Source organism: Moschus berezovskii, chromosome 22 (assembly GCF_049115385.1).
Source record: "Moschus berezovskii isolate FMDL1 chromosome 22, NW_MosBer_1.0, whole genome shotgun sequence".
NCBI lineage: Eukaryota > Metazoa > Chordata > Mammalia > Artiodactyla > Moschidae > Moschus > Moschus berezovskii.
Genome location: NC_142481.1, coordinates 53,148,725 through 53,164,807, shown reverse-complemented (window position 1 = coordinate 53,164,807; position 16,083 = coordinate 53,148,725). Strand labels below are relative to the sequence as shown.

At 53.7% G+C, this 16,083-nt stretch overlaps 1 protein-coding gene across 2 annotated transcripts in view; it reads left to right on the top strand.

Annotated features, from left to right (window-relative positions):
* The window catches only part of ATP2C2 (ATPase secretory pathway Ca2+ transporting 2), a 76,994-nt gene extending 60,946 nt beyond the window's left edge, over positions 1-16,048 (top strand). For both annotated transcript variants that reach the window (XM_055413028.2, XM_088830664.1), the window contains exons 15-27: positions 271-360; positions 2,452-2,553; positions 4,315-4,471; positions 5,898-6,068; positions 7,082-7,179; positions 7,271-7,321; positions 8,635-8,801; positions 9,239-9,307; positions 9,382-9,498; positions 10,595-10,742; positions 13,982-14,080; positions 14,168-14,309; positions 15,910-16,048. In XM_055413028.2, the coding sequence (XP_055269003.1) occupies positions 271-360; positions 2,452-2,553; positions 4,315-4,471; positions 5,898-6,068; positions 7,082-7,179; positions 7,271-7,321; positions 8,635-8,801; positions 9,239-9,307; positions 9,382-9,498; positions 10,595-10,742; positions 13,982-14,080; positions 14,168-14,309; positions 15,910-16,028 (1,530 nt within the window). In that variant the 3' untranslated portion in view covers positions 16,029-16,048. The remainder of the gene's footprint in view (positions 1-270; positions 361-2,451; positions 2,554-4,314; positions 4,472-5,897; positions 6,069-7,081; positions 7,180-7,270; positions 7,322-8,634; positions 8,802-9,238; positions 9,308-9,381; positions 9,499-10,594; positions 10,743-13,981; positions 14,081-14,167; positions 14,310-15,909) is intronic.
* Positions 16,049-16,083: the final 35 nt, after the last annotated feature.

The window sequence follows — 16,083 nt, the reverse complement described above, 5'->3', positions numbered from 1 at the left end:
GCCAAAAAGTATGTTCAGATGTGACGGAAAAACCTGAACGAAATTTCTGGTCAACCCAGTGTTACCATGTGGCTTTTGCACAGTGGAGACTCTGGCACATTTTGAAGAGTAAATTCATCCCTCTCTCCCACCCCAGCCCAGCCCAGCCCCGAAAACGGGTCAAGCCTTAAGGGCTGGACCTTTCCACGTGCCTAAGTGTGCCCGGGACCCTGACGGGTGCAGCTCCAAATGCTAACAAACGACCTTCAGAAACCCCTCCCCACCTTGCAGGCCGGCTGTGTTGCCAACAACGCCATCATCAGAAAAAACGCCGTGATGGGGCAGCCGACAGAGGGCGCCTTGGTGGCCCTGGCAATGAAGGTAGGAGGTCTGTGCTGTCCACGTGGGCAGTCCTTTCACTGGGAGCCAGGTTAGTAGCGGGATTCAAGGTCCTGTCTGAGTGAGGTAGGTCCTCACGTGGCCGTGTCCTCTTCCTTAAAGGACACCAAGCATACTGGAACCGGCTCCCCCAGTGACCTCATCTTAACATTGTCACACCTGCAAAGACCTTATTTCCACATCAGATCCCATCACAGGCCCTGGGGAGTTAGACCTTCAGTGTGTCTTTAGGGATTCACGTAACCCATGACACCCTCTTCAGTTCAGTTCAGTCTCTCAGTCGTGTCCAACTCTTTGCAACCCCATGGACTGCAGCACGCCAGGCCTCCCTGTCCATCACCAACTCCCAGAGTTTACTCAAACTCATGTCCATTGAGTCGGTGATGCCATCCAAGCATCTCATCCTCTGTCATCCCCTTCTCCTCCCACCTTCAATCTTTCCCAGCATCAGGGTCTTTTCAAATGTCAGTTCTTTGCATCAGGTGGCCAAAATATTGGAGTTTCAGCTTCAGCATCAGTCCTTCCAATGAATATTCAGGACTGATTTCCTTCAGGATGGACTGGTTGGATCTCCCTGCAGTCCAAGGGACTCTCAAGAGTCTTCTCTAGCACCACAGTTCAAAAGCATCAATTCTTCAGCACTCAGCTTTCTTTATAGTCCAACTCTCACATCCATACATGACTACTGGAAAAAGCATAGCTTTGACTAGATGGACCTTTGTTGGCAAAGTCATGTCTCTGCTTTTTAATATGCTGTCTAGGTTGGTCATAACTTTTCTTCCAAGGAGCAAGCGTCTTTTAATTTCATGGCTGCAGTCACCATCTGCAGTGATTTTATAGCCCTCCAAAATGAAGTCTGTCACTGTTTCCACTGTTTCCCTATCTATTTGCCATGAAGTGATAGGACCAGATGCCATGATCTTAGTTTTCTGAATGTTGAGCTTTAAGCCAACTTTTTCACTCTTCTCTTTCACTTTCATCAAGAGGCTTTTGAGTTCCTCTTCACTTTCTGCCATAAGGGTGGTGTCATCTGCATATCTGAGGTTATTGATATTTCTCCCAGCAATCTTGATTCCAGCTTGTGTTTCATCCAGCCCAGCATTTCTCATGAGGGCTCTGCATATAAGTTAAATAAGCACCTTCTTAGGAGCCTTTTTAGGTGTTCTTCCCCTAATCACTCCCTCCATGAGATTTCTTTTTTTAAGATTTTTTTAAAAATATGGACCATTTTTAAAGTCTTCATTGAATTTGTTACAATATTGCTTCTGTTTTATGTTTTGGTTTTTTGGCCTCGAGGTATGTGAGTTCTTAGCTTCGCAATCAGGGATCGAACTCACACCCCCTTCTTTGAAAGGTGAAGTCCAAACCACTGAGCCACCAGGGAGGGTCCCACCACCCTTCCCTGGTGGCTCAGACAGTAAAGAATCTGCCTGCAGTGTGGGAGATCTGGGTTCGATCCCTGGGTCAGGAAGTTCCCCTGGAGGCGGGCATGGCTACCCACTCCAGTATTCTTGCCTGGAGAATCCCATGGACAGAGGAGCCTGGCGGGCTGCAGTCCATGGGCCACAAAGAGTCAGACACGGCTGAGCGACTAACACAGGCAGACGTGCAGGTATTTAATGTCACAGATGCACTGTGCGTCTGTTCTGCACTGTGTGTGCTTTTTTCTGTGCTTTATACATGAAAGGACTAGATTTTTTTTCACACCCTAAGGTCCCATTTTCACCCCTTCAGCGGGCAATGGGATGCATTAGGGTTGGTTTACATCTGGGGAAGTGGAGACTCAGATCTGTCCAGGAACTGGCCTGAAAGGCATCAGAGATCGATTGAATGTCACTGGCAGGGACCCCGGGGGTGACCACTGGCACCCACTCCCAGGGGCTCCTTCTACCACCTCTTCAAGTCTGAAACATTCCTCCTGGCAGAAACCCCATGGCCTTTCTCTGTGAGCTAAACGCTTGGATTTCTCATCTGCCCGAGGTGGTTTGGATAATGAATAATTTAAATGGACCAAGCTTTGCATAGAGATTGGTTTAGGATGACTCACTGAAAACATCCCATTTATTACCCCAGATGGACTTAGGCGACATTAAAGATTCATACGTCCGAAAGAAAGAGATCCCGTTCAGTTCGGAGCAGAAGTGGATGGCGGTTCAATGCAGCTCCAAGAACGAGGTGAGGTTGCCTCTCTGCCCGCTTCCAACCCCCACCCCCACCCCAGCAAAGCAAAATGCAGAGGTCAGGAGATGAGTTTCAAGTTCCCAGCGCGCCTCGGATATCCGAAGACATGAAAGTAACAGTTGATGGCGATGAAAGCTCTGATCATCTTGGGGCCGCCTTCGAGATTGTCTTCTGAACCTGTGGTCCTCAAAGTGGGGTCCTGGGCCAGCAGCAGCATCTCCTTGGAATTTGCTCGAATGCAGATTCTCAGGCTGTCCCCTAGGCTCACTGAATCAGATATTCCAGGGGTGGAGTCCAGCCGTCCGTGTTTGCTGGGGGTTCTGATTAGTTCACATGTGAGGCTCAGTGGCCTGCAGCGCGGTGACTGAGTAATTGCTGCCAGAGTGACTACAGGTTCCTTCTGGTGACGCTGACCCGTTGCTCACTTGGGCTCCTTTTGTCACATTCCTGTCGTGCTCATGTAACTGTTGCAGTGGGGGAACAGTCCTTGGTCCTTAAGGGGGATCCGAGACGCACCCCTAGTATCCACCAGAGATGGATGACCTCATGTGTGTGTGCACATGTATGTTCTAAGCCACCAAGGGGAACATGTGCCAACCTCTTACCAGCTATCCCTGGGTGGGATAGCCCACCCTGTCTTCCCCCTCCCCTTTTTTTAAAAATTTTCTGTAGCTTTTTGGATCTTCTACTGAAAGAAAAAAAACTTTTCTTTCTCTTTAAAAAGATTTTTATTGCCTTCCACCTTTTTCTCCAAACTTTCTGCTCTTGCTGGAACCTGTCATGTCTTGTCTATGCTGAGATTTTCCATCTCATTCACAGTGGCGGGCAGCTCAGCCAGCTTATCCCAGGCATTTCTGTGAGTGGAGGAGTATAATACAGATTCCCGGTGCTTAAGAGGCATTCTGGACTTTTTTCAATGTTGTCATACCTTCAAATCTTATTTTCCCCCAAAGGCAATGATAATATATTTTCATTGAAAAATAAATGATAGAAATGTGACTTACAAAGCGGAACCTTCTGATAATCCTGCCCCTTTTGTCTCTCTGCCCACCCCCCATTCCCACTGTGCCCCTCAGCAGTGAGAGCCTTCCAGGGTCTACAGGTGCAGGCAGCAACGCGTTGAGTGGCAGTTTCTAAAGAAGGTCATGCTGTGTATAGTGTGTGTAGTTTGTTCTTTTCCCTTAAATGATGTCTTGGACAGCTTCCCGTGTCAGTGCATACAAGTTCCTTCACTGTCTACCATGAGCAAGTGGGCGCTGCGCTAGGGCTGGGGGTCATACTGACAAGGCACCTGCCGCCTGGAGCTTATGGTCTAGGGCAGACGGAGCTTAACAGATACACCAGAAAAGGGTCAGCTGCTCGTTTGGGTTCATCCTCATAAGCTAAGTTCATGGTGCCTCCCTCTCTCGGAAGTCTCCCTGAACTGGACACCTAAGAGTCAGTCACACATGTAAAAGCTGGGATATGACCAGTTCATGAAACATGTGGATGCTCTGAGCAACATTGTCTAGCGGCCCTGATGCAGGGGGCAGGTGTCCGGGTCACAGATCAGCCCTCTCTGGGCTGCGTGTGGTTCCATCATGAGAACTTCCTGTAACTTCTCTTCCCAGTGGGGTCATTTATCCAGGACCATCATCGTTAACTGAAACAGATCAATGGCCCCACCGTGAACACTTCCATGTGGATGAGGTGATGATCACTAGGAGCTGAAGCAGGCAGTGACCACTGATGTTTTTTCCCTCTGTATTTTCCAAGGAGCAGGAAGATATGTACTTCATGAAGGGGGCCTTTGAGGAGGTGATTCGTTGCTGTGCCACGTACAACCACGGGGGCATCCCCCTGCCGCTGACGCCCCAGCAGCGAGCCTTCTGCCAGCAGGAGGAGAAGAAGATGGGATCCCTGGGCCTGCGAGGTCAGTGGCTGTGTTCCCAGCCCTACTGAGTCTGCACATGACGCTGACTTCTCAAGTGCAGTAACGCAGGGTCTCTGGTCAACACAGTAATGATCAGAGGTGTGTCAGGTGGGGGCGCTGATGGGGGCAAAGCTAGGGTGGGCCCTCCTGGGCAGACGAAGCATAGGATGCCCTCCACACCCTAGCCGCCAGATGACACCCGTTAACCCAGATGTATCTCGTGTGTGCGAGGAGAGGTCCTGAGTTTTCTAAGACGCGTGAACGGGCCGCCCCAGAAACATTGATTCTCCTGATTGGTCATCTTGCTCATGGCTTGCTTTCAGGAAAAGCCAGGGTTCTTGTAAATGAACAGACATTTCATTTCTTGGCCATTTCCAGCTTGCTGCACCAGAGCCAACACCTTCCCTGATGGGCTGAACATTAAACCTTACACTTCCTGCTGTCATGTGCCAGCCTGTGTGTTATCAGAGAAAGTGTCTAAAAACACTCTGGAACATGTGTACTCCCTCAGGTGAAACTAAGCAGCATTGGCTTGCTATATTGGTTTCAATTGCCTTAGATTTTCTTTGCAGGGGGCAATATATAAATTGCTAGTAGCTCGCTGACAAGTGTTGAAGGTGAGGATGTGGCAGATCTCTAGGACAGAGCTTAGCAGGGCAGGTAGGAAGGGAAGGATGGCACCCAAATCACTGACACACACCCCCAGCATCTCTGGCACACACCCCCAGCATCTCTGGCACACACCCCCAGCATCTCTGGCACACGCCCCCCACATCCCCGGCACACGCCCCCCGCATCCCCGGCACACGCCCCCAACATCTCTGGCACATGTCCCCTGCATCTCTGGCACATGCCCCCTGCATCTCCCGCACAGTTTGATGACTGAGGGGTCACAGCTGAAGCTTCTTGGCCACAGCCCCCCTCCGGTATCAGTGAGGTGGCACAGTCAGGGCAGCTCTCACAGCGCCCTCCTCAGGGCATCGCGCCTGGCCGGGCCTGGCTGCTGTGCTGCTGAAACACTGTCCTCTCGCCTGTGTTCCTCCCGCACACTTTTCGTGACCTTGGTAGCTGCCACCCCAAGTCTGCTGGCAGTGATCGAGAAGGGCAGAGCAATGAGAGACAGCAGGCTGTCGGAGACGTCCCGTGTGCCAGCCCACAGACATTCTCCTGGCCGCTCCCCTTGGGCTGGGACAACACCGCCGGTGGACAGGGTCCCATTTCTCATGGGGCACATTGTCGCTGGCCCTGCTCTCCATCATGGGTGAGCTGTCAAAAGCTGCTGCCCCGCACGGGCCTGAGGACCGCTGGGAATATCTTCCCTTCCTGTTATGGTCCAGGAACTTAGTGCCCAGCCCCTCGTGGACGGGGTGGGGGCCGGGGCCAACTGGGGACGAAAATTTTCCAAACCTTCCTGCTCTGTCCACAGTGCTGGCCCTGGCCTCCGGGCCTGAGCTGGGAAAGCTGACATTTCTGGGTCTCATCGGAATCATCGACCCTCCCAGGGCTGGCGTGAAGGAAGCGGTCCAGGTTCTCTCAGAGTCGGGCTTGTCCGTGAAAATGATAACGGGAGATGCTCTGGAGACGGCCTTGGCAATAGGTACCCAGGGGAGGGCTGGAGGGTACAGGTCACTACTGGTGCTTATTCCTCGAGGGACCTGGTCAGCAGAGCTCACGCCTGCCTTCCACGTGCTAAGGAGAGATTTCTGAGGCTCAGGGACCTGCATCCCACCACCCGACTGGGTGTTTGTCTCTCAGATGTTGACAGGGTCTCCCAAAGAGGGAAAGACCCCGTGCGCACTGAGAAGCTTCTGTGTGCTCAGGCTGTCTGTCCACCCACGGTCACACTCCATCTCCACAGGCAGCATCACTGCCAGCGCACAGGCCCAGTCTGCCTTGTGCCGCTAGCTGTGTGCCCTGAGCAAACCAGTGAGCCACTCTGACCCTCAGGCTCTTCCTCAGCAGAGGACCAGCTGCCCCCTCCTCCTACTACTGTATTTATTACTGTTGGGAGGGGTGTCGCACCTTGGTTTTCTTCCCCCTCGTGTCTTGAGTCAGCCTGGCACTAGGGGAAGATCCCAGACTCTGGAATCAGACAGAAAGAACCATGGCAGGTCCAGTCTTAGCACTTACCTGCCCTGTGACCTTGGGAAAACCACCCCCCTCTCAGCTTCCTCGTCTCTAAAGTGGGTATCATAAAGCCTTTGTTGCCAGTCTGTTCTGCGGATGGAATTAAGGTCACATACCATAGCAGGTGGCACCAGGGGTAGAGGATCAGCCTGCAGTGCGGGAGATGCAAGAGACGCAGGTTCGATCCCTGGGTCGGGAAGATCCCCTGGAGAAGGGAATGGCAACCCACTCCAGCATTCCTGCCTGGAAAATCCCATGGACAGAGGAGCCTGGCGGGCTGCAGTCCACGGGGCCGCAAAGAATCAGACACGACTGAGCGCACGCACAGCATAGCAGGTGCTCTCCAACTGGAGCGGTGGTGGTTTTGTTCTTGTTTCTCCCAGTGGCCAAGGCAGGGCCCGATGTCAGGCAGGTGCAGTGAGGGGCGAGGGCAGGGACCACTGGTTCAGGCCCTCAGAAGGGACTGTCCCCTTCCCGTCCCAGGAAGAAATGTCGGTCTGTGCAACGGGAAGCTGAGCGCCATGTCCGGGGAAGAGGTGGAAAGCGCCGAGCAGGGAGAGCTGGCTGAGCGCATCGGGAAGGTGCGGTCCCCCTGGGGCTCGCTGGCAGGGGCGGGGCGGGGCTGCCACGTCCTCAGCACTGATGCTCCATCCTCCCCGGCTCCGGCTCCAGGTGTCCGTCTTCTACAGGACCAGCCCAAAGCACAAACTCAAAATCATCAAGGTCAGTCGTGTGCCTCTTCTGGTCCCTCGGGGCACAGCTCAGCCAGGGGTGGCGGCTCTGCTCATGGGTGGCCCAGCAGGGGCCCCAGGGCAGCTGCCCCGGCCTCTGGGGAGAGAACTGGGGAGGCCCCGTGCTGCGTCCACCAAAGGCGGGGAATGGGAACTGGGTAGTGCAAAGGGAGGAACGCAGAGGCCAGCCTTGGTTAGTTGGGAGCTTCTTGGTGTACTCCTGTATTTAACTCCAGGCCTTAGTTTCCTCATCTGTAAACCGGGGAGAATGTGAGCAATACCAGCTAATTCACAAGGCAGGAGAGAAGAGGGTGAAACGAAGCCAGGCCCGTGAAGCCTCTGGCAGCTGCCTGGCCCGCAGCAGTGCCAGGAGAGAGCTGGTGTGACAGCGCACCAAACACGAGAGGGCTAGAACGAGAGACTCGGCAGACGCGTGCTCTTCCTGCACACGGGTGCTTTGAAAAGTTGCTCTGTAACGCTTGTGTGTTTCACTTTTGTGTTACTTGGGGGTTTTTTAGTTCTACAGAGTAAATCTCTGTGCCAGTCATTCTTCAAAGAAAATATTAATAACTTTTGGGCACGACATGGATTCACGGGGACAAGCTGATTATTCTTTGTTAATGGTTGTCAACTGAAAAACAAAAAAGCACACCGTGAGAGTTGTGAGTTAAGTTGTACTTGAGGCAGAATGAGGATGATAGCCCAGAGACAGCGTCTCAGATAGCACTGAGGAGCCGCCCCAAAGTGGGGAGGACAGATGGACTCTGTGACACGACATGCGACCCTGGTAACGTGCTGACAGCACATGTTTTAGCGCATGTTTTAGGTTTGCTGCTAGTCACAAGGAGTAGATGTCTCTGTTGATGGCTTCAGCGCTTTTCTGGATATGAAAGGATGTAAGAATCGAGGCTCGTAACATCCGCTCCTGAAAATAGCTAGCCTGTTCTGTGGGTTTCTCCCTCACTCCTCATCTCCACCCTGAGCTGCTTTTGGGGGCTGTGGAAGGTCAGCGGCTGCAGTGGCCGGTGACTTCATCCTTGTAGAAGCAGGTGGCCAGTTTTTGTTGTCATGGTGACGGATGACAGAGGCACTCTCTCCTCTGTGGCCTTAGTTTAGGGCTCACCACAGCCCTGAAAAGGAGGGGCTGTGATCCCACTTTGCAGATGGAAAAGCTGAGGCTGAGAGGGTCACGGCTCACCTGGTGCCCCGGCTATGGTGCAGTGGGAGGTGAGGGGCGACAGGGAAAAAGGGTCTGGAAGGCAGGTGCTCAGGCTGCAGGCCCCCCCTGGGCTCCTCTTTCCGAAGGCGCTGCAGGAGACGGGGGCGATCGTGGCCATGACTGGGGATGGGGTGAATGATGCAGTCGCCCTGAAGTCGGCGGACATCGGCATCGCCATGGGGCAGACGGGGACGGACGTCAGCAAGGAGGCCGCCAACATGATCCTAGTGGACGACGACTTCTCGGCCATCATGTAAGCCGCCTTTCAGGTGGTTCCTTAGTTACAGAAATGCCTGGGGCGGCGGCCCCCTGCTCTGCTGTGGTGGATGTACATGGTGTCCCCGGCCCACCCACCACGGAAAACAGGGTCGGGTCCCCTTCTACTTGGTGAATCGCCGAGGGGCAGGAGGCACTTTGGGAGTCCTAGGTGAGGGCTGGGGTCCCAGGGCTTGGATGAGAGAATGATCTGTGTGCAATCTTTGGACAGAAGGGTGATTGTGGCTCGGGGACCCATCCCCAGGGGTTGGTGACACCTATTAGGACATCCCCCTGCTCTACTATTCCCGAGAACGCCAGCAAGGAGAAACGTTACCACTCGTGACACCATCGCTTCCTTTAGCAACTGACGGAGCTGGCTGACCCTTCCCACCCTGCCGTCTTTGTCAGTGAAGGCTTTCTCCTCTCTTGCAGGAACGCGGTGGAGGAAGGCAAGGGGATTTTTCATAACATCAAGAACTTTGTCCGCTTTCAGCTGAGCACGTAAGTCCAGGCCGGCGCCCCCTAGTGGCCAGGTCTGGGAGCAGCTGGTGACCGGCCGTGTGTGTGCCCTGCAGGAGCATCTCGGCCTTGAGCCTCATCACGCTGTCCACCGTGTGCAACCTGCCCAACCCCCTCAACGCCATGCAGATCCTGTGGATCAACATCATCATGGATGGGCCGCCGGCGCAGAGGTGAGGCACTGGGCTGGCTGGGACCGGCGGGGGACACACTGAGCACGGGAGGAGGCATCCGGTGGGCTGGCCGGGCGATGGCAAACTCTGCCTCAAAGGCTCTTCCTGGGCAACCTGCATTCTGGTCATTGCCTCCAAGAAGTCCTCCCTGATTACTCCAGCAGCAGCCTCCTTCCAGCCACCTTACCCTGCTTTATTTTTGCCTAGAGGGGTAACTATCTCATTGTTTATCTGATCATAATCCATCTCCCCTTTGGGATGTCAGCTTTGTGGGGGAAGGTTTTGTTTCCTGCAGGGTCCTCGGCTTTGCAGTGGTACTTGGCACACAGCAGGCGCTTAGGGGATTAGTGGCTGGATGGAGTGAGGACGGGATGTGACGCCAGCAGAGTGACACAGGAGGCAGGATGGGCTCTGGAGGCAGGGAGGCCTGCATGAGCACGCAAGGGGCTTCCCTGTGTCTGAGCACAGGGTAGGTGGGGCCGCTGAAGTGTTACTATTACTGATCTAATCATCACCAGTGACAGCTTCATTCCCCCCACGGCCAGCCAGAGGCTTACCTCTTCATGCTCTTCCTGGGAACGGGGTGCGAGCACAGATGGACCCCAACTGTATCTGCCTAGGAGGGGTCTCCCCAGCGTGCTACCTCCTTGGTGTCCCCACACCGCCCTGCTGGCTGATCCTATTTCAGAGTTGGCTGAAAGCAGATTCCATTTCTCCAGGCCACCTGGGATGAGGCCAGGCCCAAGCTGGGGTGGAAGGGTCCCCCAGGTGATGGGGTGGCCAGGCGCTGTTCAAGATCATTAGGTCGGCCGAGGGCAGGCTTTTCTGTGGCCCCGCAGGTGGAGGACCTGCAGGGCTGTCCGCAGGGTCCAGGCCGTGGGGGGTACCCGGGAAGGAGCCGAGGGGAGCCAGGTGATGAGGGATGGGGCAGAGGGCCGAGACGGGAGGGGCCGAGATGACCTGGAGGTGCTGCCCACGCCTGTCCAGGCCTCTGTGTGGGCCCTGGCGCATCACCTCAGCATGACCTTGTGCGTTCGACCCTCTGCACGTCTTTCTCAGTGGTTTGTTTCAAAGCGCCTGGTTTTGTCCCGAGCAGCCTGGGTGTGGAGCCAGTGGACAAGGACACACTCCGGCAGCCGCCACGGAACGTCAAGGACCAGATCCTGAGCCGAGCCCTTATCCTGCGGATCCTCCTCTCGGCCACCACCATCATCAGCGGGACCCTCTTCATCTTCTGGAAGGAGGTGAGGGCGTCCTCGCGGGCTCGGTCAGGCACGGCGGTGGGGTGTGGGGAGGGGCAGCAGGCAGGGGCAGAGGAGGACCGGCCATCAGGTTGCAGCGGCAGAGAAAGGGGAGCTGGTGCCTCTCCTGCTTGCTGTTACCCCCAGGAAACAACCTCAGCTCTGAGAGAAACTCCTGTTTTAGTCCCAGGAGGTGGCTATTTGGGAGACCTTACCTTTTTTATAAACTCTTCTTTTGTCTTGGCGTATAGCTGATTCACCATGCTGTGTTAGGTTCAGGTGTACAGCAGTGATTCACTTACACACACACACATTCATCCTTTTTCAGATTATTCTTTTACCTTATAGTTTATTACAGGATATTAAGTAGAGTCCCCTGTGCTGTATATAGTAAGTCCTTGTATATCAATTCATCCCTCCCCTCCACATTACCCCTTTGGTAACTATTAAGTTTGTTTTGAAGTCTGTGAGTCTGTTTTGTAAACAAGTTCATTTGAATCATTTTTTTTTAGATTTCACATCCAGCAATATCATATTTGTCTTTCTCTGTCCGACTTAGTATGATCATCTCTAGGTCCATCCATGTTGCTGCAAATGGCGTTATTTCCTTCTTTATGGCTGAGTAACACTCCATTATAGATAATATATGTGCACACACACTACATCTTCTTTATCCATTCCTCTGCTGACGGAGACTTAGGTTGCTTCCATGTCTTGGCTATTGTGAATAATGCTGCTACGAACATCAGGGTGCATGTATCTTTTCAAATTGTGATTTTCTCCAGATATATATGCCCAGGAATAGGACTGCTGGATCTTACGGTAATTCTAATTTTAGTTTTTTAAGGAACTTCCACACTGTTCTCCATAGTGGCTGCACTAATTTACATTCCCATCAACAGTGTAAGAGGGTTGCCCTCCTCCATACCTTCTCCAGTGTTTATAGACTTCTTGATGATGGGCATTCTGACTGGTGGGAGGTGGTATCTGATTGTAGTTTTGATTTACATTTCTCTAATAATTAGCAATGTTGAGCATATTTTCATGTACCTCTTGGCCATCTACCTGTACGCTGTCTTTGGAAAAATGTCTATTTTGTTCTGTCCATTTTTTTATTGGGTTGTTTGTATATTTTGGAAATTGGTTGCTTCAGTTGAAAATATTTTCTCCCATTCTGAGGGTTGTCTTTTCATTTGCTTATGACTTCCTTTGCTGTGCAAAAGTGTTTTCTTTCTTGAAATACAGAATTTTATTTAGAATCTAAAGTAGAAAAAAAAAAATCCTGTCAAGAAATACCAGGTGGAAAATGCGGGCTTCCAATAAAATGAAATTTTAGGGCAACAAAAGTCTAAAAGGCCATGAGAAAAATAACACTGCTGTGATTTGAACAATGGCTACTTGTATTTTTTGGCACTGTTAGGTGGAATCTGGATCTTTCTCTGCATTCCACACAGAGCATGCACTACACAACAACTTTATCATAAAACACCTGCTTGTTACACAAATGTTAGGGCAAGCTACCACCAGAAACAAATCAAAAGCAATACATCAGAGACCGAGCAATCTCAGTAGTGGGTGAGGTTGCAGAATTCTGCCAAATGAAGGAACAGAATAGGCTGTGAGCAAAGCAAATGGGGGAGTTAAGAAAGGAAATGTTTTAAATGTTAATAATTAATTCAGACATTGTACTAAGTATTGTGCAAAAGAAAATTAACATGTCTGCCTCCAAAGAGATTAGTGCCCTGGCAAAGGGCTCCAAGAACACCCAGCCTTGGGGGGAGCGGCGGTCTTCCCTGCTCACTCCCTTCTGCCAGAGGTCCAGAAAGAACTGGCAGCGCTCTCACCCTGCCTGCCGAGCCTGCACTCCAAGCGGCAACTGTAAGGTGAGAGAGAGGCGTTCCCAAGGGGAGCAGAGACACATGATCACTGTGAGCTTCTAAGTAAGATAGGAAGAGGGGCCATGACTCCCACGCGAATCCCAGAGATGAGGGCCAAGTCCCCAGAAGTAGCTGTTAAGACTTGAAAACTGGACACTCCTCATTGCATAGAAATATCAAGGACAACTGGAAAAGTCCTCAGAGAAATGTTCCGTGAGAATCCAGCTCTTGGAAGTAGCACTAAAACATCCACTTTACCGGGTGTAAGACAGACATCTAGTGGGACGCTGCGGCATAGCACAGGGAGCTCAGCTCGGTGCTCTGTGATGACCTACACAGGTAGGATGGTGGTTCAGGAGGGAGGCAGTATGTGCAACGGCCGATTCACGGCGTTGTACAGCAGAAATCAACACAACGCTGTTCAGCAATTATCCTCCAATTAAAAATACATGGAAAAAAATTCAAGCTCTTTGACTCAGGGTCTCAGGGCTTGAAAGCACACCCTCTATTCATCCAGGCAACGATGCCTCTTGCATCTCAGCAAGAATGCAATTGGTCAAGGACACTAAAATGGCTTTACGAAGCAACAGACTTACCTTCTGGACCAAGGTCTGCTGGGCCTTTGAGGGTCAGCCAGCCCTGTGAGGCCTGGACCAGCAGGTCCCAAAGCTTCCAGGTTAGGGCCCTTCCTTCCTGGATGCAACGTCAAACACACAAAAGCCCCTGCCATGTTACATTTCACACTCTGAAGTAAGTTTAATGAGGTCTCACATGTTTATTTTCGTTATTACTTTCATTACTTGAGGATCAGAGAAAGTGCTGCTGTGGTTTATGTCACTTGTTTTTCCTGCTCTCCTCTCGGATTTTTACAGTATCCAGTCTTACATTTAGGTTTTTAATCCACTTTGAGTTTCTCTCTGTGTGTGGTGTGAAAGAATGTTCTGATTTCACTCTCTTACCTGTAGCCGTCCAGTCTGAAGAGACAGTCTTTTCTCCTCTGTAGGCAGGGGGGGTCTTTCCATGGGTCACCTTTCTGTGGCCCTGCAGGTTCAGGCACCCCTGTGCTGAGAGAGCCAGTGACCTAGGTAGAGAATCAGGCAGGCGTGTGAGCACCCGATCACCTGTGTGCAGGAGAGGGGCCGGGACGCTGGATCACCCCCACTTCTCAGCTTTTCTCGAGCGTGCCCATCCCACCCCAAGAGGCGCAGATTGCCTCCTTCCTGCATCCTGACCTCCAGAAGGCAGAGAGGCCCCGCCTGTGTCCAGCCCAGGCACTCAGCCAGGCGCAGGTTCTAAGACAGTGGTCCCGAGAGCGGGGTCCCTGGTCTTCCCCGCACCCCCTTACCCCGCACCCCCGTGTTCCAGATGCCTGAGGACAGGGCAAGCACCCCGCGCACCACCACCATGGCCTTCACCTGCTTCGTGCTCTTCGACCTCTTCAACGCCTTGACCTGCCGCTCCCAGGTGAGCCCCCGCAGGACGGGGTCGCAGCCTCCCGGCCCGAGTACTCCGGCAGCTCGCGTGCGCTGACTGTGCCCTTCTGCCCCGCAGACCAAGCTGATCTTCGAGATCGGCTTCCTCCGGAACCGCACCTTCCTCTACTCCGTGCTTGGCTCCATCCTGGGCCAGCTGGCCGTCATTTACACGCCGCCCTTGCAGAGGGTCTTCCAGACGGAGAGCCTGGGGGCGCTGGGTGAGTGGGAGGGCTTGCCAGGCCGGCCTCACTGCCTGACCCGGGCGTGAAGGCCCCTCGAGGGGCCGTCCTGTCCCCAGGGGACTGGGCTTGTGCCCGAACATGACCACTGGGCAGGAGGGGGGCACGCAGCGTGGGCGTGGAGAAGGTGTGAGACGCAGGAGCTGGAGCCCCTGCTGGAGTCAGCGGAGGGCAGAGCGGTCGCAACACCCGGGCCACCCCCTCCCTATCCCAGGACAGGAGGCCCCGAGCAGGTGTGGTGAGGCCCTGGGGCAGCCGGATGGACCACGGTCTATGCTGGCTCAGCCTCTGACGTGCTGCCCGGGCCTAGGAGTGCGCCAGCCCGCTGGGGCTGTAATGGGGCCTGTGTGACAGGGACCCCACTTACCTGGAGACCGAACTGGGCCAGCCGGCAGTGCCTGCTGAGAAGGCCACACGTAGAGACCGCAGCCCTCCGGGTCCCAAGCACACCCGCCCTGGGCAGAGCCCCGGGTGTGCTCCCCTGCCTCCTCCCCAGGCTTCCGGCAGTCCCACCATCTTTCCGTGAAAGCTGTGCGGGGTGGCTGGGCCTCGTTCCCAAAACATGGACGGGAGGGAACAGAGAGGGAGGGAGTGGCCTGGAGAGCAGCAGTGAGCAGAGCTTGTGCAGGGAGGGCTCCGAGGTGACCACAGCCCAGCTTTCCACTGGGGACCTCAGATCCCAGCGGGCAAGGGGGCTGGTGAGACTGCCAGCCCTGCCTAGGATCTGAGGATCACAAAACCATCGGTTGTGTCTGAGGTGGTGGAGACCAGAACGCTAAATACCTGGGGACCCTCAGCTTTTTCTTCCCCAAAATCTGAAAAGCAGGGTCACTGGGAGTGCAGACAAAAGAAAAAAAAAAGTTTTTACAGCTGTTTCCATGCACTGGGAATTCCATCAGCTTACCTCATCTAAAGAAGTGCAAGGTCTGTGCCAGGCACCACAGCTATCACGAGTCCTCGACAACAGGGAGCCAAGCAGAGGCTCAGGGCAGGAATTTAGGGGCCAGGCCACCCAGATGAGCCAGGGTAGGGCTGGACTGGGGGCCACGGTCGGGGGTGTCTGCCCCAGGAAGGCTCTCTTTACAGCCAAAGTTGGCAGGCCTGCTGCCCAGCTCTGTTGTTGAGTCGCTCAGTCGTGTCTGACTCTGCGACCCCATGGGCTATAGCCCACCAGGCTCCTCTGTCCGTGGAATTTTTTCAGGCAGGAACATGGGAGTGGGTTACCATTTCCTTCTCCAGGGGATCTTCCTGGCCCAGGGATCAAACCCACATCTCCTGCACTGCAGGCAGATTCTTTATCTCTGAGTCGCCTGCACAGACCAGCAGGTCCTGGTGGAGCCGGCTCTGCAGTGTTCTGCATCCCGGGTTGGGGAGATCTCTGCCCCCTCAGGGGGCATGGACAGTCTGGCCCTCAGCTCCTGGGTCCTGGCCCCTCACCTCTGTCTGCAACTGCCCCAAACTAGAGGACGGAGCTCCGTGGCCACACTTGGCACTGTGCCAGTGCTGGGCATTGAGGGGCTGGGGACCAGAGGGTACACCGTGCACTCTCTGACCTTATTCTCTTTTTGTCTGTTGGCAGATTTATTGCTTTTAACCGGATTGGCCTCGTCCGTTTTCATCTTGTCAGAGCTCTTCAAGCTATGTGAAAAGTTCTGCTGCAGAGCCCAGAAAGCCCAGACCCCCCAGGAAGATGTATAGTGGACCCTGACCCGTGGAAAGGTCCCTAAATCTCTATTTTTATGTGACTGTGGCC